At 44.8% G+C, this 22,500-nt stretch overlaps 1 protein-coding gene across 2 annotated transcripts in view; it reads left to right on the forward strand.

The window, feature by feature from the left end:
• Window positions 1–22,500, forward strand: part of TMEM53 (transmembrane protein 53) — a 672,461-nt gene that overhangs the window by 60,709 nt on the left and 589,252 nt on the right. Inside the window, exon 2 of one of the 2 annotated variants that reach the window (XM_044085340.1) lies at window positions 8,162–8,265. The exons of the other annotated variant lie outside the window; for it this stretch is intronic. Within the exon in view, the coding sequence (XP_043941275.1) occupies window positions 8,162–8,265 (104 nt within the window). The remainder of the gene's footprint in view (window positions 1–8,161; window positions 8,266–22,500) is intronic. 2 annotated transcript variants of the gene reach the window in all.

Genomic DNA, 22,500 nt, shown 5'->3' on the forward strand with positions numbered 1-22,500 from the left:
CCATAGTCCAATTGGACCATAAATCAGTCACATTCACCATAAAATTAAAGCTGGAAGGACCAAGGAACCAACCTATTGGGAGCAAATAACTCAAACAGGAAAGTAATAGATTGGAATGAGGCCAAGAAGACATTTGGATTGCAGGCTAGAGACTGCATTCATACCAGGGCTTGATCTTAGAGTACAGGCAAAGAGAAAGGGATGGGGGGATTTTAAGTGAAAGACCTGTCCTGGTAGAATGTTTAGTTAAATCTAGAACAGAAGCAGCTGTTAAAAAGGGAATAATTAGTAGGTCATATAAAATATTGCATGGTAACTATAAAAATCAATCGGAGGGAGTTAGAAAGGTTGGGAAGAAAGACTGGAAAAGCAAATGTACAAGAAAACAATGGGAAGACATATGTCTGGCTCCCAAGTAGGTAACCAAGTCCTGAAGGTTTAGGGTTTTTGCTTGGAAGTATTTACATAGGTATTTTTATACTCCAAGCAGACTTCAAATAATTTTTGCTCAGGTAGGTAGCAAATGTTGGAAGTATGATGGAGAAGAACGAATTAACTGGGAACATATGTTTTGGGAGTGTAATGAGTTGGCAGATTTTAAAAATTCCCTGCAGAATACTCTTAGCAGAAATATTGAGTGAGCAAATGGCTGTACGAAAGGAAATTATTCTTCTGAGCTGGGATACAGGATCTGAATTGCCTAGACATAGTAAGGCCTTATTAAGTTTAATTCTGTTGTCTGCCAGAAAACAGTTACTATACAATGGAAATAAAGTGTACACCAATTTGTATTTGAGGTATTGAAAGTTTTTAAACAGATAAGAGAACTGGAAGAGAGGCCTTTAGAAAAGGGGAAGAACAAATTACATAGAAATTAATGGAAGTTGTGGGAATAATACATGCATAATAATGTTCAGGAGGAGGAGGAGTGAGGTTTAAGGGAAGGTAGGAATTCAGCCATTTTTTGTAATGTTGAACTGATGATAGTAGCAAAGAAAATATATGTGATGTATATTGTATTTAAATGGAAAAATGTTAAAATGGTTTGTTTTCTTTTCTATTAATGTACATTTGCCTGTGTCTTAAGTGATAATTTAATAAAGATGTTTAAAAAATACTGAAGCTGGAAGCATCTTCAAATACATCAGTATTCAGAGATTATACAAAGGCCAGTCCAATAAAACTGAGTGATGTCCTGATTAAATTTAACATCCCCCACCAGTCTGTGGATCTCCCACCACCACTGTGCATGCAGAGTCTTTTACTGCCAAATTCTATGCACATCTGAATATGTGCATAGATTTATCTCTCCTACCTCCCAAAGTACATACAATGCCAAATTTAAAAATAAAACCCCATGATGGAACCCCAGTATAAACTAACTCTACGTTAAAAGAAAAAAAATGACAGTATGCAGTAATAAATGTAACTCTGAAGATGTCAACATGCTGTTGATAAACTTAACGAGGCACTACAGTCTCTGATCAAATCAAACAAAGCTAGATATGAGGGAAAATAACCACCCAGGCAAAAAACAACCATAAAGCCTACTTTAACTATGTTAGAAACCCCAGAAACAATGTCCAGCACTGCACAGACCTAATAACAAATTGTATGACATACTCAGACCCGTAGGGTATAGCCAGTCTACCAGTAGATACATTTAGCTGTAACTTCACTATACTTTCCCACCTACATTCCCAGCTCACATAGGTTCATAGGTTCATACTAGGCTATCTGCCCTAGGGTATTTATAAGCCTAGCCAGAGGGTGTTTGGCTTTCGCCACCCATTTTAAATTAATTTTGCTATGCCCTTTTTTGAGGTTAGTATACTGTGCCTCTGTCTAACAGTGACACAGAAGTGATACCCGGGGTAAACCTACGATCCCCCATCCACTTATCAAGATTCCTCTTGAAGAGAGTCAATGAGGGACTCTGCCTAACCTGGACTGGGATTTTATTCCAGAGTGAAGGGAGCCTCTGGGTTATGAATCTGTCCCTCCAGCATGTCCTATTTATTTCAGTGCTGAGTTTCAAGTCTCTCGAGCGTAGCTCGATGGGATTTGGATTTTCTGAGGTGCAGCATGTCCATTAATTCCGGGTTGGACATGGCTTTATACGTCAGGCACAGATCGCCTCTGAGCAGGCGGTATGCCACTGAGTAGAGCTGGAGTTTCTTTAACCGGGCAGCATATGGCATCTGTTTGAGCCCTTTGATCCTCTTGGTGAGGTACTTTTGGGGTCTTTCCAGTTGCTGCAGGTGTCTGGTAATGTACATCCCAAAAGGGGCATTGTACTCAATTATGGGCCTGATGAGGGATGAGTAAAGAGGCACGATGACCACCCTGATCTAGATGTGAATCCCTTCATGATTAGGTGGGCTATATAAAATGTTTTTCTAACCACTTTGGCCACGTGGTTATCAAATGAGAGATTGCTATCAACTTGGGTCCCCAGGTCCCTAATTACTTCTTCCGTACTTAATGGATTACCACCTATGTGGTAATTTGTGGGCACTTTGTTTTTGCCAAAGGGGATGACTATACACTTTTTGGCATTTAGCTTAAGGCCATGGCTCTGGCACCAGTTGTCTGTTTCTATGAGGCCCTTTTGGAGGATGCTTGTGTTGGCTGGAGAGTCGATTATGGCGCCTAGTTTGCAGTCATCTGCGAACTTGGTCAGCCACAGTCCTTCCGTGATGGCCTGTACCTCCGAGAAATATATACTGAACAAGAGAGGTCCCAGGACTGAGCCTTGTGGGATGCCACTTGTAACTGGTTTGGAGTCTGACATGGCTCCAGCAATTCTAACCATGTGGGTTCTGTCCTTGAGCCAGTTTGCAACCCATCTAGTGACATAGGGGTTTATATTTAAGCTGGTGAACTTATCTATAATGCCCGAGTGGGGTATTGTATCGAAGGCTTTTGCGAGGTCCAGGTAGGCTGTGTTGACCACCTACCCCTCGTCAATGGCCTTGGTGACTGTTTCAAAGAAATCGACCAGGTTTAAGAGGCAGGATCTGCCCTTAACAAAGCCGAACTGGGTAGGATCCAGTGTCTGTAGGTCCCCAATATCTTTATTTATGAGGTCCATGATGATCCTTTCCATAGCTTTGCAGACCAAGCTAGTCAGGCTTATGGGGCAATAGTTTCCAGGATCTGTTGAGGCACCACCTTTGTGGAGAGGGACCACTGTTGCTGTACGCCACTCTTTGGGTACATAACCTGTAGTAAGGCTGAGATTGAACAGTAGTTTTATGTTTGGGTTTAGCTATTCTTAGAGTTCATGTAGGACGCAGCCCGGGACACTGTCTGGTCCCATTGATGCTGTGTTTTTTGCTTTGGAGAGGGCGGCTCTTACCTGAGCATCTGAGATGTCAGGGGGGCAGCACTCTGCTGGGATAGATATTTGCCCTTTTGGTGGGGAGGGGTGGGGAGTTTGTGCTGAACCTGTTAGCTAGGATGTTGGCAATGTCTGTGGATTTGGTGTATTTTTTGTCATTTTGGACTAATTCTGAGTATATCTGGGAATTCCCACCCAGGTTCCTAACATAACTAAAGAAAGCCTTGTGATTATCCTTAGTGTCCTGTGCAATTTTTCTCTCGAAGCTGGCCTTAGACGATTTTATGACTGCCCATAGTTTTTTGCTAATACTGATCAGAGATGCCCTCCCTTTTTGGGATTTTGCTCTGTCATGTAGTAGCTTCCTCCTTCTATTGTATAGTTTGTTTATGGGTGGGATCCACCAGACAGGATGTCTGCCTTTGGAGGATTGGGTCTTGGTTTTATTTGGGATTGCATGATCCATGTATTCCTGAAGGTGTTCATAGAATGCATTTATAAAGGATTCTGCGGTCTGAGCCGTATTTTCCACAGGCCTGGGGGCTTTGAAGGATTCCACCTCGGTTTTGAGGAGTGTGAAATTTGCTTTAGAGAAGTTTTTCACTGCGGTTTTCTGGGCAGGGGATGGGGTCGGGATGTGAATATCCAGTGAGATTAGTTTATGGTCTGATCTTACCAGTGAGGGATACACTTCTGGTCTGGAGCATAGAGTCCCCATGTTAGTGATGATCAGGTCCAGTATGTTTTCCCCTCTTGTGGGAGTGGTAACAAGTTGTTCCATACATTTGAGTTTATAAATTCTAAGAACCTTTGGGCTAGGGTGTTGGAGCTAGAGTAATGCTCCCAGTCTATGTTTGGGTAGTTGAAGTCGCCCAATATAATGGTGTTTGGAGAGACCTTCATATTTTCCAGTGTTCTCAGGAAGGCTGAGTGGGGTTCCTGGGCTTGGGAGGGTGGTCTGTAGCAGGCTATAAACTGGAAGGCAGTTTTACCCACTGTTAGTTGCACATGGATAGTCTCTGATGCTTCATGCTGTGCCACCAACCTGGAGGTGTGGGTATCTTTGACGAACATTGATACTCCCCCTCCTTTTGTGGTTCATTCCAAGTTTTGGGGCTTAAAAGCATGGTATGAGGTATAACTTGGTAGTGCTGGGGTGCTCTCGGGAGCCTTGAACCAGGTTTCTGTTACTGCACAGATGTCGATGTTCTCCATGCTAAGGAGAGTTTCGAGTGCGTGCATCTTGAGGTTTAGACTTCTGGCATTGAGTAGCACTACTCTTAGTTTCTTATCCCTTGTGATACCTATGGAGGTGGGTTTGTCTTTTGAGCCTTGCCTAAAAAAGGCACTATGGGGGCAGCAAGAGCCTTTGCCAATATCCCACCAAAATCTCTCAAGTAACTTCCAAGAACAAGAACACTACTTTTATGGGGCCAGATAATATTACAGGCTGCCTTCTGCCAGCCTGAAACAGGACCTGTCAAATCACCTAGACAGACTATTCAATGTCAGCCTCCAAAAAGGCTTTGTGCCAGATGAATGGGATCATAAGTGAATACTAATCTAACTCCCAGAAGGGCCATTTCAATTCTAGCCAGTAATCCTATGTCAGAATCAAGCCCTGTACCATGTGCATGTGTGATAAAGATCTTAACCATTATACCAAACCCACTGGTAAGTTATCAGTGTACCTGAGTAATTATAGACCCATACGTCTAACCAGCCCCATCTGTAAGGTTATGGAGAGGATCATTATGGCATTAATAAATAAGGACATATGTAACCTATAACCTCTTGACCCAAGCTAATTTGGTTTTGTCAAGGGTGGATTCTGCTTGCTTAACCTGACTGACTTCTTCCAAAAGATTACTGAAGCAATAGATGAGGGAAATTTGGTGCACACCACATATCTAGTCATCACAGACTTATTCATCACCATTCCACACTCAGGTATTGTTGATAAACTCTTTCCCTGCTAAATGTTAATCCCTTATTAGATAGGTAATTGGCTCACAAAGTACGGGTAGGCAGCTCTATCCCCTACATGTTGTATCGCAGGGTTCACTTCTCTTTGGCATTTCTTCTTGGAGGTCAGAGCAAATGTTAAGGGTTTATGGCTGACCAAGTTTGTAGATGACTGTAAACTTGGTGCCATCATAAACTGTCCAGAGGACACAAAGATCCTGTAAGAAGACATTTCCCAAACAAATGGATGGTGTCATAATCATAGACTAAAACCAAAAGGTAAAAACTTACAATGTTCCCCTTTGGCAAGCATGATATCCCCTGTGACTATCACACCGACAACACATCCCTGAAAACGAGTCTGGTAGTTAGGGACCTGGGAATCTATGTAGACAGCAAACTGTCCCTCATTCACCATATACCAACTATTGTAAGAAAGTATTTTTCATCCAGTAGCTTATTAGTAAGGATATGGCATCTAGGTCAAGGGATGTAATCATTCCACTGCAATTGACACTTATTAGGCCAGTCTTGAGTATAATACATACCCACTTCAGTGTGAACCTGTCCCAACACTTAACACAACTTGAATGACAACAGTGCTTTCTCACCAAGAAAATCAAAAGCCTAAACCATAAAAACTACACTGACCATTTCAAACCCTTGCCCTCTTCTTGGTATCATATAGACTACTGTGTGGCAATCTCTACCTCATGTACAGAGCCTCAAAAAAACATATCCTGTCAGATTAACTGCATATCCACACTTAGAATGGTGGAATAAACACCTGCTCAAAAGATCTCGGACCCTTTTACAGCATAACTAGAATATGTTGGAGGGATAGATATGTGTGATAGAGAATACTATTTCTTTGGAATTATCTTCCTTTCCACATAAGTACTTCCATGGGTTCATATGTTTATAGGTAAGTACTAGGCTAGTTGCACTCTCGGGCTGTTTTAAGCCTAGCCAGTTTCCAGTTCTGTGCTTGAATTAACCTATCCCATTTTGTCAGAGATTGATTTTACCCATCCCATGGTCAATAATTATATATTAACTGGATCATACCATAGACAATTTGAGGGGACCCATGCATGGGATAAAGCATTTAGGAGCTGCCTCTGTCCATTAGTAGTACAGGAGGCAGTCTTGAGCTAAATCCTCTGTTTCCCATCTCCCTTACTGTATTCAAATGTAATCTGGATGAATGGCTAGAAAACCACAAATTCACCTCTGGTTACAATCCTTGTCTATTATGGATAGGAGTAAAGTAAATGTTCTTCTTGGCTCTGGGTTATTCATACTTAAATTACAAGTGCTAAAACTTTCATGGGAATGCAGGGATAGGCTTCCAAAGGTCCTCCTGGATTACTAGCCTGGTAAGTACCTACTATGAAACTATGAACATATATTTTACTTATATATGTATATAATATACATATATATTTTTACGTATTTATATATGTATATGCATATATTTTAATAGGCGTACTATAATTTGTTTGAACTGTAATTGACTGAAAATCAAATGATCGAAAGTATTTGACTGAAAAGCAATTGACTGAAGACCCACTTAACTAAAATCCATTTAACTGAAAACCCAGTTGACTGAAACCCATTTCACTGAATCATAAATCAGTGAAAATATTCAACATAAGAACATTCAACATAAAATAGTGTTTTGCAGGTGTGTAAGCCCCAGTGCACCCCCACATATGCTAACTCCCTGGTTGAACAAACATTTAAAAAAAGGAAAAAAACACCATACACAGTGAACCAGTGTTGGTCTTTAAACACTGATTTATTTTGTATGGTATTTTTTCTTTTCTCAAGTGGTTGTGTGGCTGTGGAGTTAGTATATATAATTAAGGGGGGTGTTGAGGTGCTTGAGAGCTGATAGTTTTAACATTGTCTGTGTGTGTGTGTGTGTGTGTGTGTGTGTGTGTGTGTGTGTGTGTGTGTGTGTGTGTGTGTGTTTGTGCCTTTGCCTGCCCTATGTAGTGATAATGTTAGGGAATGTTTTTTCTGTAACATAATGTTTATAGCTGGGGTTAGGGGAAGAGGCAGGGTTAAGGTTAGCACCCAAGTAAGGTGTTACAGAGGGCAAGTAATACGTTCATCTTGTTTGTATTATAGATATCTCATGATCATACCTCTCAACCTCTTAGAGCAAGAAATCTGGACAAAGCCATAAATAAAAGAGGGACAAAGGCCCAAAAATAGGGATCATTTTAAAATATTGCTATTACAAACTTAAAAATTTGATTGAATAATGTGATTTGTGTTAGCCTGAATTTTCTGAAGGGTATGAAGTCTGAAACTCAGATGTCTGTCATTATTTTCTAACTTCAGCTTTTAACGATTTGCCACTAATTTGCCAGAAAACTACAATTTTATGAAAAACTCACCAAAAAATGAGGCAAAAATCTGGACATTCTGTGAAAATCTGTACAGTCAAAAGGTATGCCCATGATAGTTGCATTTCTGTTGTTAGAAAATGTTATTTTGATATTTCATTTTGCTTCTCTCACGTGCTTTGAAAGAGAGTCTACTGACTTGCTCAAAATAATTTAGAATAAAGACTTAATTTTTACGCAGTTTGATTAATTTTATTAAGTGAACATTTTATATCAATGGTTGGTGGCTGATAAAAACAAACTGTAGTATTAATCAGCATTTATATTTGTTCCTAATGGACATTATTTTTTTTGTTTTTTAAGTGATGAATCCTTTTTTGCTTTTTTTTTTTTGCTTCAGTATCTGTTAAGATAGAATGAATATATTTTATAATTCAGAATGAATACCTTTTATAATTCGGAAATATAGTGACTTTGTCTGCATTTGGTACTCTAGGTAAATTCTGGGATGAAAATGGAGAGCCTGTAGTAATTCTTCTGGGCTGGGCTGGCAGCAAAGATCGTCATCTGGCAAAATACAGTGCCTTCTACCAAAATCAGGTTAGTGCCCAAAAGCCACATAATCACAATGTATGAATTCCTGCCAGGGGTGGGAGTTTGGCATAATAGTTAAGGTGTTCCCCTTACAAACACAAGGTCCAGAGTTTGATTCTCAGATGGGGTAAATGACTAGGCTTAAAATGGCCCACAAAGGCAGTTAGCCTAGTACTAACCTATGAAACAAAACTTGCATCCTGATGAAACAATTTAGATGTTAAGCTGCATGGAGGGGTTACTTACTTAAAGAGATAGCTCTAAAATACAAATGATCATGCAGGATCCTAAATTATTATGGTTTATATATAGCTGTCAGTGCCTTGATTTACTTGCATACAATAACTTGAAATTCATACAATTACAACCGGCATTCACAAGGATGTTTTACAAAACATGAGCACGTTTTTTTTTTGTGGTAGCTTTTAACTTGTAAGTTCACTTGATATTTACTCAAAATGAGTGTGTTTTCCCACAGTGCTGCATGTCATTGCATGCTGTTACAAAGAAAAGGATCATGTACTTGCTGCAGATGACAGAAGTACAGCATACCTATGCGTTATAATTCATGTGGTATAGTGAGCATAGTGTTGGCCTATCACAGTGCAAATATGAACTGACAAGGTGGTGGCTGCAAAGGATCTGCACAATGGCAACTAGTTTGTATAGATGGATGTTTTCTAATCAGCACAGTCTTGAGAATGGGACACTGGAAGACCACTTGACTGCAACAGATATTTTAGTTTATTATGCTTCTGCTACACAAAACCAGAAGTGACTTTGTAGTAGAAGCAGAAGTGAGTACTACACACACCTACACGTGCAGTTGCGTGCACGCGCGCGCACACACACACACACACACACACACATATATAAATGCATATTAATTAAAGAAAGACACTGAAAAAAAGAAGACCTATGGACAACTAATGAGTCCGTCTCTAACCTCTCAGTATGTTTCATGTCACCTGCCTACCCAGTGGTCTTCGGATCCTTTATAGGTAAACACTCTGAAGTACTCCGCACTTGTGCCTTTCATGCAGTTTTTAGCATTATATAGATATAACTAAACACCAGTGATTAAAAACACCCTATCATTCTCCCTGTTTCTTAAAACATGAACCACATGCAACCTAAGATACTTATTAAGTACCATACCTGTGTATAGTATTGCACAAATGAAACAACCAACTTAATATGTTACTGGCCTTTAGGTATTAATGCCCTGCTACCCTCCTCTGACAGTATGCTAAAGCTTTGCATCCCTCCTACTTCCTGTCTGTAGATTTGATGGATCAATTACCTGGCAGTACAGGGACTGCTTTACAGACTCTTTCAGTTTTTTAGTGCCATAGTAAGAGACTGATCTCTTGGAAGACTGCTCTTTACTCTGTATCCCTTCATCTGCTGAGCTCAAGTAAGAAACCCATTTGGATTTTATTTCTGCTCTATGCTTTTTTATCAGTTCTTGAATAACGTATTCTGCTGCTTTGACTGTTTTGTTGGAAATGTTGTATATACTTGGATTTTTACTTTGCCTGCACAATATAAGGCTTACACTCTTCATTATAAGTTGATTATTGGATCTGATATTGTTAATCCTCGTTCATTCCTTACATGTGGGTATTGGTTCTGACCTCGGAACCAAGCCGACCATCTTCCAAGCTCGCGTCAGCTACAAAGTCTTGAGCTAAAGCTCTTACCCAGAATTCCCATCGCCCTGTTATCTCAGATTTTGTTTGCCGCATCGCCATTCGGTCATGTCAAGTTACTTCTATTGAGCTAAGTACAGTATTTTTCTTCATACTACGTTCTAAGACAACCTTTTTTCACAAAAAAGTTATTAGATAGTTATCTCTTACCTTATCGCATTTAGCTACTACCCCTTTTCGAACCTTTTTAAATCATTTCCTCTCTTTTTACTGAGAGGTGATCCTTTTTTACTATCATTGGTAAACCCCTTTTCCTTCTTACCTTTGGGTATTTCTTGTACCATTGCTAGTATTTTTCTGTTTTTTTTTTTCTTTTCTTAACTATCATGACAGATAAAAAAGGTAGCCCAGGGTTTAAAAGATGTTTAGATTGTGGCACTGAGTTTGTTCCATCCTTGGATAGACCTGACCCTCCCTCAGCCATGTCCGTGAAATCCGCTAGAAGCCTCTCTGAACACGATGTGTTGCTTCTTGTGGATGAAGTGCTTTTGGTCAGAGGTATTCCACCCCCCAGGACCTATCCTTCCCCAGGAGGTGATCACCCTTTACCAAAGACCTCTACTTATTCTCCTCCTTCATTGCCTTTGAAGCCCCTTGATAAAGCACAGTCTTCCCCCACTACGGTTCCTTTTATGGACCTCACTAAGGAGTCGCAGTTGCCTATGTACCAGGAGAGTCTTATCACAGCCCAGGATGTCAGCTGTGGCGTACATACTTTGGCGTTTCACAGCCATCCAAGGACTCCGAGTTGGCAGGCTGAGCCACTTAGGTGAGGGGTGACCCCTGCCCTGGGTCCCCATTCCTCTTCTTGTGGACCGGCCTTCCAGCTTATGGAGAAGGCTCTGGCGTCGGTTGGCGATCCTGTGCTATCACTCTCCTCGCCCTCCTCTGGACCACAATATTCACAAGCCGCTCCTAGCAGACACCGGGTGCAAGGGCCTCAGGACATACTCCCACAGGAGACCCCTTTTGAGCTGTCTTCCCCAGCTTCTCCCTCTGAGGAAGATCATCAAAAGAGCTCGTGCAAGAGGAAGCACATGGACTCCACAGAGGAGTCCCTTACTGAAGACACAGACTTTGATGATGGGGAAGGGTCCCCTCGATCACCCTCTGAGGTATCCTTTGGTGATATCCTTGAAATCCTTAAACAGAGAGATGACTGGCAGCCCTCCAACCTGACCTCTGAAGAGTATGTGTTCCTGCAGGCTTTCCCTACCTCCTGGGTTACTCCACCTGCAGACGAACTTGTCCGGCTTATCGTGCAGCATGCGTGGAAGGCTCCTGACACTGTTGAGGCCATTCCCTGGAGGCCAGATAAAATTTTGTCCCCTCCAGCTAGTGATTCCCATTGGTCCAAAGGTCTTCCTGTAGATGCTTTGGTGGTGGCAGCCGCAACTAAAAAGGACCTGGCGGAAGAAGAAAGCCAGACTGTCCATCCGCCCAACAAAGAGTCTCGGGCTCTGGACAGAATAGGGAAGTGTACTTTTGCATCAGCGACCTTTGCAATCAGGTCCCTAAACTATATGGCACATTTTACCAGGCTTCAAAGAGACTTAATTTCTGAGCTCCCTGAAACTTTGGCTGGAGCTGTGTCTGATGAGGTCCGTGACAAAGTGGCCTCTCAACTAGCTACCATCGAATCAATATCTAACTCCTCCATGCTCCTGATATCTCACGCATCAGAAGGAGTAGCTAGAGTGGTAGGTTCACGTGTTGTTTTGAGATGACATGCCTGGATGCGCTTGTGTAATTTCGCAGAACCCTTCAAGGCTTCCTTTCTCAATGCTCCCATCGAAGCCTTGTTGTTGTTTGGACCCAAGGTTAAAAGCACACTGGCCAGATGTGAACAGGGCGGTAAGACCCTTTCTGCTGTGGGTGCCCATTCTTCTTCCCCTCAACGTGCTTTCTCCAGAAACCAGAAGAGTGGGAAGATATGGCACAAAAGGTCTCAAGGTTCTTTCCGTGACACACAGGCCAAGTTCTCCCCTAGAGGCAGAGGGGGAAACTCTCAGGGAAGATACCCCTTTCGGGGCAGAGGGGGTCCGCGTAACCAGGGGTCCAGGGATTCTTTCCCTGGCCAATCCTACCAGTGCTCCTGAAGAGCGGCCCAACTGCTTTCCTCTGGAAGTGGTTGGGGGTTGTTCTCTTTGTACCCTTCTGCCTGGTTAACCATTACCACCGAATCTTGAGTACAAAGGATAATAACCAGAGAATCTGAAGTAGGAGATTCATTTGTCTGCAACCTGTGGGTTATGGATCCGATATCGGATCCAAACCGGCATGGTTTATCCAGCTATGGATCCGAGCTCTTAGCTCCTCCCCTCACCCATAATGCCCTGCTCTCCCTACATGACCTCAGATCTAGTTTGCCGCGCTGGTAACCAGTTGGATCGTCTGAGCTCTTCAGCTAAGTGCTTATAAATCTCTTAAAAAGCTCTAAATTGCTTTTTTGTAGTTAGTTTTGTGTGATTGTGTTAGGTTTCCTTTAGTCCTTTGATAGTTTTGGTTTAAAATTTTTACATCTAAAACTTTATTTTAATTCCCTCCCCTCGCTGGTTCGGAGTTTTGTTTGAGTATGCTGTTTGGGGCCTTGTGTGTGAGCTAGTTTAGCACTAATTGTTTGTCTTTTCTTTGTAAAAAAAAAAAAAAAAAAGACTTTAGTTATGTCAGAGGCCCCTAAGGCAATTTTTTCGAAGTGCTCCGAGTGTGGCCATAAGCTTTCCCCTGCTGATGGCCACACTCGGTGCGTTCGATGCCTTGGGGTTGAACACCTCACTTCTGGATGTTCCATTTGTGCAGGGTTCAACCCCAGGGCATTGAAGGAGCGGAGGTCGAAGCTGGTCCTGGCGGGACTTCTGCCCCCGGACTCGGCTTCGGCTCCCGCTCCTGTGGTGGGTACTGTTACTACAGTCCCCTCCTCGCCTGCTCCCCCTCCTCCACCTGGGACTCAACCACCCGCTGCTGGATTGGAGGAGAGGGAGGCAAGAAAAAAGGACCGGAGAGAGAAGCACCACAAGCGGCGGGCCGAGACCTCCGTTTCGGCCCCGCCAGCTAAGCGGGCTTCTCCTCCGGCCTCCTTGGCTGCTGGTTCTCCCCCCCCCCCTCGGCTCCGGTCTGCTTTTCACCGGGGCCTGAGGAGGAGGAGACCCGATCTCCGTCGGGGCTATCGAGGAGGCACTCAAGGCCTACCTCGGTAGCCTCTTTGAGATCTACATATAGCCTTTCCGACGCCGATCTGGACCGGATGGTGAGAAGGTTCATCCAGGCCCAGATGTAGATGGGAGTGCTCCTGCCTCCCCGCCTCTGGGGGGGAGCTTGACCCCATTTTTCAAGCCTATAGCTCCTTCTCCGACCCGCTATCCGGGTTCGGAGGGTTCGGAGCCGGGCAGCTTCGGAGCCGGGGGTGGGTCGGCGCCGATAGTACTAGGTACTTCGGATCCGACCCTGCCCTCGAGTGTTTCGGATCCGACCTCTCGGAGCCTGGCTCCGAGCTTTGGATCCGGGGGACTCAGTGTGCCTTCGGCGCCGTCTGTGTCGGAGCGCACTGGTCCCTCGGATCCGAGTGTCTTGAGGCCGGCTCCGATCCACTCTTCGGATCCGAGGGGGAGCCAACTTTCGGATCCTTTGGTCAAGGCTGGCTCCCCCTCGGCTTTTGATGTAGTGGAGAGGGCTCTGTTGAGGGCTTCCGGACCCCCGGCACTTGCTTCCTGCGCTCCATCTGCACTGGGTCAGGCTTCCACCATCCGACCACTGAGACAGCCCGCTTCTATGCCCCAAGCTGTTCCATTGGAACAAGACACTGCTTGCGAGGGCTCCTCGGACAGCCCCCCCGAGGAAGCACCTCGCAAGCATATGTGTAAAAGGAGGCACATAGACTCCCCCGAGTCTTTAACGGAAGACACGGATTTGGAGGAAGGGGAAGGCTCCCCAAGATCACCCCCCGAGGATGTCTCCTTTGGAGACATCATGGAAATGCTTCGCATAAGGGGTGGGTGGTCTGCCCCCAAGTCTTCCTCGGACGAGTCCGTGTTCTTGGAGGCATTCAAAGCGGGCCCGTCTACCTCTTGGGTGTCCCCTCCTGCCGACCCCCTGGTGGACCTTATTACCACCAGGGCGTGGAAGGAACCGGACACCGTGGAGCCAATCCCCAAAAGGCCAGACAGAATCCTTAGCCCCCCTGCAGACCATGCCCACTGGAGTAAGGGGCCTCCGGTAGATGCCATGTTGACGGCAGCAGCCACCAAGAGGGAACTCGCCCAGGAGAGTCCCTCAGTCCATCCTCCGAGCAAGGAATCTCGGATGATGGACCGCTTGGGGAAGCGAATGTTTAGCTCAGCGACCTTCTCAGTGAGGGCGCTCAACTACCTGGCACATGTTATCAGGATGCAGCGCGATCTTATTAAAGAATACGCTGCATCCCCCCAGAGTCCATGTCGGAGGAGGACAAACTTTTGCACTCCACCCGTATGGCCACTCTTCGGTCCGTGATGAATACCTCTATGCGGTTGCTGTCCCATGCTACTGAGGGAGCCGCTAGAACTGCAGGAGTAGGCCTAGTCACTAGACGCCAGGCCTGGCTCCGCCATTGCGATTTCACAGAGCCCTTCGAGTCGTCCTTCATGAACACCCCCTTTGATGGTTCTGCCCTTTTTGGCAAAACGGTTCGTGACACCTTGACCCAGAGCGAAAAGGACGGGAAGACGCTGTCTGCCGTCGGAATCCGCTTCTCTGTGCCCCAGAGGTCCTACTCTAGGAACCAAAAGGGCCAGAAGAAGATGTGGTTCCGGAAGTCGCAGCAATCCCAACCCGCTCCGGACAACCAGTCCTTCCGTGGCAGAGGAGGACAGGGAGGATGCCACCCCAGGGGCAGAGGGGCTCCCAGGAATTTCGGTCCAGAGAACCTTTCTCTGAACAGCCCGCGCAGCAGCCCTGAAGGGTTGCCCGACTGCTCCACTCTGGAGGCAGTCGGGGGACGTTTTCTGGAGCACCTAGCGGCATGGGAGTCCATAACATCAGACCGCTGGGTCCTCCGCATTATATCCAGAGGATACAAGATCCCCTTTCATCACATTCCAAAATTAAAATCCCTCCCCAACGTTCCACCCGGTCAGTGGGAGGCTGCTTCAGCAGAAATTGGCCATCTGCTGGGGAAAAGAGCCATCCAGCCCGTCCCCCCAGACCAGATCGGATCAGGGTTCTACTCCAGGTTCTTTTTAGTGCCAAAAAAGACGGGGGACCAAAGACCAATTTTAGACCTGTCCCTGTTAAACCTGGCAGTTCCCAAGGAGAAGTTCCGGATGGTCACTTTGCAATCCATCCTCCCCCTTCTGGGAGAGAATCACTGGATGTGCTCTATAGACCTCAAGGATGTGTACTACCACATACTAATGGACAGGCGTTCCAGGAGGTTTCTTCTCTTCTGGCTGGGAGCCAGTCACTACCAATTCAGGGTCCCTCCCTTTGGTCTCACTACAGCCCCCAGGGTGTTCACCAAAGTATTAGCAGTGGTTGCAGCCCACCTGAGGCTTCAGGGGGTGCAGGTCTTCCCATACCTGGACGACTGGCTTCTTACCGCCCCAACAAGGCATCTACTATCATTGGCGCAAGACTCCTTTCTTCATCTAGCTCCCCGCCTGGGCATCACGATAAACGTAGCAAAATCCAACCTGGCCCCTACTCAGTTGATAGATTTTATAGGTGCCAGGTTAGACACGAGGGAGTTAAGAGCCTTCCTCACAGCCGGCAGAGTTCAGAATCTGTGACTCCAGGTGCGGGCCATCCTCCACTCCAGCTCAGGTCCGGCGGAATTGGTCCTGTGGGCTCTAGGGTCCATGGCGGCAGCGATATCTCTTCTTCCACTCGCCAGGTTCAACATGCGGGTCCTTTAGTGGACACTTCAAGTTCAGTGGTCTTACCTTGCTCTACCTCTGCATCATCCCATTGCGATCAGCAAGGCTTGCAAGCGGTCTCTCTTGTGGTGGCTCCACTCACAGGATCTCCACGGAGGCCGCCCCTTTTGTGCTTCTCCCCCTCTTGCCACGGTGACCACAGACACCTCCTGCCTCGGGTGGGGGGGGCATTTTGCAGGCCGGACGGTCCAAGGCACGTGGAACGACTCAGAGACCTCCCTGCATATCAGTGTTCTAGAGATGAGAGCAGTGCTCTTGGCGTTGCGAGCACTTTAGGCCTTTCTTCCCCTGGGAACAATTGCGATTCAGTCAGACAACATGTCGGTGGTCTGGTACATCAACAAACAAGGGGGAACCAGGTCTTTTCCTTTATGTCGAGAAGCCATGAGAGTGTGGGAATGGGCGATCTCCACCAACCACTTTCTCATCGCAACGCATATTCCGGGTCGGTCCAACATCCTTGCGGACAAGCTCAGTCGCACCATTCTCTCCCCGTACGAGTGGTCTCTCAATGCTCAAGTAGCAAAACATATCTTCGCATGGTGGGGAACTCCTTGTTGCGATCTCTTTGCGTCTCCCTTAAACACCAAGTGCGACAGTTTTTTTCACTCTAATCCCTCCTCCAGGGGATTCCCCGAGAGATGCTCTGGTGCATGCTTGGCCTCCCGGTCTTCTTTACGCTTACCCTCCTTTGCCTCTGATGCTCCAAGTTCTTCAGAAAGCCTCTCGGTTGGGGTGCAGAATGATCCTCATTGCCCCATTCTGGCCTCGACAGATCTGGTTCCCTTACCTAAGGTCTCACTCGGTGAATCCACCTTGGATTCTAGATCCCATTCCAGATCTGATATCACACCCATCGAACCTACCAACTCCGAATCTGGACAACCTGAAGCTAAGACTAGCCCGGTTAACAAATGTAAAATAAAAAAATAAATAATAACTGCTTGGCTGCTCCAGTTCCACTCCTAATTAGGACTCCCAATATCTCGTCACCCGTTAAGGCCATCCTGGTAGCGGCTCATAAACCATCTACCAGAAAAGTTTACCGCAGTAAATGGAAACGATTCTCCTTTTGGGTGGAGTGGCAGGGTCTAGATCCCTTCATGGTTCCCCTTCCTCTGGTGCTAGACTTCCTAACCACTCTTTTTAATGATGGTGCCAGTAGTTCCACAGTCAAAGTGCAGCTTGCGGCCATTTCTCACTATCATGTTGGTCATGACTCTGGACCGCTTATGTCTGCCAAATTATGTAAAATCTTCCTAAAAGGCACCTTTCTCCTTAGACCCTGTCAAGCAAGCGGTTCCTCCATGGGATCTTTCTTTGGTTCTTCAGGCCTTGACCGCTCCCCCCTTCGAGCCTGCGGCCACAGTAGATCTTAAATTTTTATCCCTCAAGACTGCTTTTTTAGTAGCCATTACTTCGGCCAAAAGAGTTTTGGAACTTCAAGCCTTATCCATAAAGCCTCCTTACTTGGTCTTCCATCCGGACCGCGTATACCTCAGGACCAATCCCTCCTTTCTTCCTAAGGTAGCTTCAGAAGCAAACATTAATCAGTCCATTAACCTCCCTGTTTTCTTTCCTAAATATCAGAACAAGGGTGAATACAAGCTGCATTCCTTGGATGTTCACAGGCAGCTTCGTTTTTATCTTAACAGGACAGCTGGTCATAGGCAATCCGACCAGTTGTTCATTTCCTTTGTCAAATTCAATCTGGGTAAGCCAATTTCCAAAGTCTCCCTGTCACGCTGGATTTCAAGAGTGTATTCTTTTAGCTTACCAAGCTTCTGGGAAGCCCGCACCGGAGGGAGTCCATGCCCATTCGACCCGGTCAGTTTCTACCTCAGCGGCCTTTAAGGCTAGGATTCCTCTGGATGACATTTGTTCAGCAGCCACTTGGGCTTCATCTCATACCTTTATTTCTCATTACAAGCTGGATATCACATCTAGAGGTAGAGCATCCTTTGGCTCAAGGTGCTCGAATAGCCTTCCATGACGGCCGCCCAAGATTCAGGTAGCTGGGGACTCTGTCCCACAGGTTGCAGACAAATGAATCTCCTACTTCAGATTTAGAAGTTATGTACTTACCATAACGTTCCATCTGAGTAGGTGGATTCATTTGTCTGCAACCATCCCGCCCTCCTATCCCCCTGGCCTTGTCAGTTTCCTGCATATTATGTGTTACCCTTTTCTAGGGTATTTTGATTCAGGGCAAACTCGATCTGAGGTCATGTAGGGAGAGCAGGGCATTATGGGTGAGGGGAGGAGCTAAGAGCTCGGATCCATAGCTGGATAAACCATGCCGGTTCGGATCCGATATCGGATCCATAACCCACAGGTTGCAGACAAATGAATCCACCTACTCAGATGGAACGTTATGGTAAGTACATAACTTCTAATTATCATATCCCCTTCGATCTTTGTCCCGCTCCCTCAACAAGCTTACCCGACGTTCCACCCAGTCAAAGGGAAGAAACAGCGTTAGAGATTTCAGAGCTGCTAAGAAAAAGAGTCATCCAAATAGTCCCTCCAGACCAGATAGGATCCGGATTCTACTCAAGACTATTTTTGGTGCCAAAGAAAACCGGGGACTAAAGACCAATTTTGGATCTCAGTGTATTGAACAAGTTTGTAAAAGTGCATAAATTCCGGATGGTCACAATACAGTCTATCCTTCCGCTTCTGGAAAAAGATGATTGGATGTGCTCGATAGATCTTCAAGATGCGTACTTCCACATAAAAATGGACAGACCATCAAGAAGATTCCTTTGCTTCTGTGTGGGAGCCAGTCATTACCAGTTCAGAGTACTGCCATTTGGACTCTCTACAGCCCCAGAGTGTTCACAAAGTGCATGGCAGTCATCACAGCTCACTTGCGACTACAAGGATTCCAAGTGTTTCCATACGTAGATGACTGGCTCATCTCCGCCCCCACCAGACATCGATTGGAAGAAGCCCTGGCATACTCTCTCCTCACTGCAGAAAGACTAGGCATAACCATAAACTGGCAAAAATCCAATCTCACCCCATCTCAGTCCATAGAATTCATAGGGGTCATCTTGAATACAAAGAATTGCAGAGCATCCATTCCAGAGCACAGAATTCTAAGGATAAAGCAGCAACTGATTCCAATCCTTTCAAGGGAGAAATCCACAACTCATTCTGTTCTCCAATTGTTGGGTTCCATGGCAGCCTCCATTATGATTGTCCCCCTGGCCAGGTTTCACATGAGGCTTCTACAATGGCTACTGCTCACCCAATCGTATTCCTTTCAGTACCCTCTTTCAGCCAAGATTCGGGTAACTCACAGGTATAAACAAGATCTAAATTGGTGGATGGCGCACAATCCATCACAATGGTCTCATCACTTCCCCCCAACAGCCCAAGGCTACAGTGACCACGGACGCCTCCCTGATGGGGTGTGGGGGCTATTTCAGGGACAGACAATCCAAGGTACTTGGTCCGAAATGGAGGCCCATCTGCATATAAATGTTCTGGAGCTGAGGGCGGTGCTTCTGGCGTTGCAAGCATTCCATCTCCTGCTGCCGTCTGGGACTATTGCGATATAATCAGACAACATGGCAGTGGTCTGGTACATCAACAAACAAGGTGGAACCAAATCTTACCCACTCTGTTGAGAGGCCATGAGGATATGGCAATGGGTGATGGCTACCAACCTCTTTCTTCTAGCAATGCACTTTCTCCGGAGATTTTCAACCGCTGGGGTCTTCCTTGCTGTGACCTCTTTGCGTCCCCAACCAACTACAAATGCAGAAATTATTTCGCCCTGGTTCCCCCTCCGGGACAATCACCCAGGGACGCTGTAGTCCACGATTGGCCCTTGGGTCTGCTTTATGCATTTCCACCTCTCCCCCTCATTCCCCAGTTTCTGAAGAAAGCCTGCCAGGTGAAGAGCAAAGTAATCCTCATAGCACCATATTGGCCTCGTCAGATTTAGTTTCCCTTCCTTTGGTCTCACCTGCTAGATCAACCGCGAATTCTCCATCCAATCCCGGGGTTGATCTCCCATCTGCAGAATCTGATTCACCCCAAGCTGAACAGCCTGAAGCTCACAGCTTGGCTCCTCCAATTCCTTTGATTGCCAGGCAGAATGATTTATCTTTGCCAATACGTGAAATTCTTATTGCATCTCATAAGTCTTCCACCAGAATTACATATCTCAGCAAGTGGAAAAGATTTACTTTTTGGCTGAAAGAAAAATAAGTAGATCCTTTTTCAGCACCAATGTCGATAGTACTGGAATATCTGTCTGCCCTATTTCAGTCCGGTCTATCTGCCTCTACCATTAGAGTTAATTTGGCTGCAATATCTACTTTTCATGATGGTGTCCAAGACTCTTCTCTTATGTCACACAAGTTATGCAAGACCTTCATAAAAGGCGTGAATCATTTAAGACCTCCTTTAAGAGAACCTACTCAACCATGGGACCTGTCATTAGTCCTGCAAGCTTTGACAATGCCACATTTCAAACCAGCTTCTTCTTGCGACCTCGAATATTTGTCATGGAAAACCTTGTTTTTGGTTGCCATTACTTCCACCAGACGTATCTCTGAGCTTCAAGCTTTATGCATCAAAAGTCCATATTTGATTTTTCATAGAGCTAGAGTGTCATTAAGAACTAATCCTTCCTTTCTGCCAAAAGTGATCTCTATAATGTCCATTAATCAAACCGTTGAATTGCCAGTTTTCTTCCCCAATCATTCAAACAGAAGAGAGTATTGCCTACATACCCTAGATATTCACAGGCAAATTCACTTCTACTTGAACAGGACAAAGGCTTCTCGTAAATCAGACCACTTATTTTTGGCCTATTCTGGACCTAGATAAGGATGTGCTGTTGCTAAGGTCACATTGGCTAAATGGTTAAAAGACTGCATGACCGTCATTTATAGACAACGTAATATTCAATTAGCTACTACCATAAAGGCTCATTTTACAAGGTCGGTGGCAACTTCTGCTGCCTTCCATACCAGAGCCTCTTTACATGACATTTGTGCAGCTGCAACTTGGGCTACTCCTCATACCTTCGTCAATCATTACAAATTGGATTTGACCTCCAGGGGAAGAGCATCTTTTGGTTCTATGGTGCTCAGGAATGTCCTTCCATGAGAGCCTCCCAGGAATAAAGGTAGCTGGGGACTCTGTCCCACACGTAAGGAATGAACGAGGATTAACAATATCAGATAAAGAAGTTATGTCTTACCATAATGTTCCATCTGAATTGTTGATCCTCGTTCAGTCATTACGACCCTCCCTCCTTCCCCCTCCTGTGGCTTCTAGTGGATTTCACCATCTGGTTCTGTTAGGTCTTTTGACCAGATGTAGCCTCTGCCTTCTACTGACTTGCAAACTCAATCTGAGGTAACAGGGAGAGGGGAATTCTGGGTAAGAGTTTTAGCTCGAGAGTTTGTAGCTGATGTGACCTTGGAAGATGGCCGGCTTGGTTTCCAGGTCGGAATCGATACCCGCACGTAATGACTGAACGAGGCACAATAATACAGATGGAACATTATGGTAAGACATAACTTCTTTTTTCTAGTGATGTGTAACCCTTCAAATGTGTTTATGGCAATTTGTGAATCTTTAGGTGAGTTTCTGTGTTACTACAGTTAACTCTGATTACCTTGTGCTTCCAGAGCTATGAATTAATCTTGCCTTTTGTTTTTGTTTGAGTAAAAGTATCATTTGGAAGTTTTGACAGGAAAAATTGCTGATATTGCAGTTTTTCTTTGGGGTTATGATTATTTAATATGATTGAGCAGTATTATAACATTTTAAATGATTTGCTTCATTTAACTCAAGATTTTTTTAAATAAGAAACATCTTTATTAAATTATCACTTAGGACATAGGCAATCATACATTTAAATAAATGAAAACAAACCATATTGACATAATTTTAGTAGCAAACATTATACATCACTTTATAATCTATCCAATCACTGTCAATCAAACATTACATAGCTCATTCAAATCCTGCCTTCTTTTAAACCTCATTCCTCCTCTGCATGTATTAGTCCCACAATTCCGTAATATAATTTGCTCCTATCCTTTTCTAAAGATGTCATTTCCAGTTGTTTTATCTGTGTTACTATATTCACTACTTCTAGTACAGTTGGTTTAGACTTTGATTTCCATTTATTAGTAACTACTTTTTTGGCAGCCACCATAATTAGACTCAGCAAGGCCTTACTATGTCTAGGCAATTCCAATTTTGTATCATAGCTGAAAAAAATAATTTCCTTAGATAGACCAGTTTTCTTACCCAGTATTTCTGATAGAGTAGTCTGGAGAGAATTTTTTAAAACTCTGCCAATTCATTACACTCCCAGAAAATATGTTCCTAATTACTTCTTTCTTCCCCATCACATCTCCAACATTTGCTGTCTACCTGAGGAAAAATTCTTTGGAGTCTACTTGGGGTATAAAAATACCTATGTAAACACTTCCAAGCACAGATCCTAAATCTTCTGGACTTTGTTGCATATTTGGGAGACATACATACCCACCATCATTTTTTTTGTGAATTGCTTATCCAGTCTCTCTTCCCATTCTTTTTAACCTCCTTTGATTGATTCTTATAGTTATTATGCAATATTGTAT

Source organism: Protopterus annectens, chromosome 10.part0 (genome assembly GCF_019279795.1).
Source record: "Protopterus annectens isolate FY-2018-M chromosome 10.part0, PAN1.0, whole genome shotgun sequence".
In the NCBI taxonomy this organism is placed as follows: Eukaryota; Metazoa; Chordata; order Ceratodontiformes; family Protopteridae; genus Protopterus; species Protopterus annectens.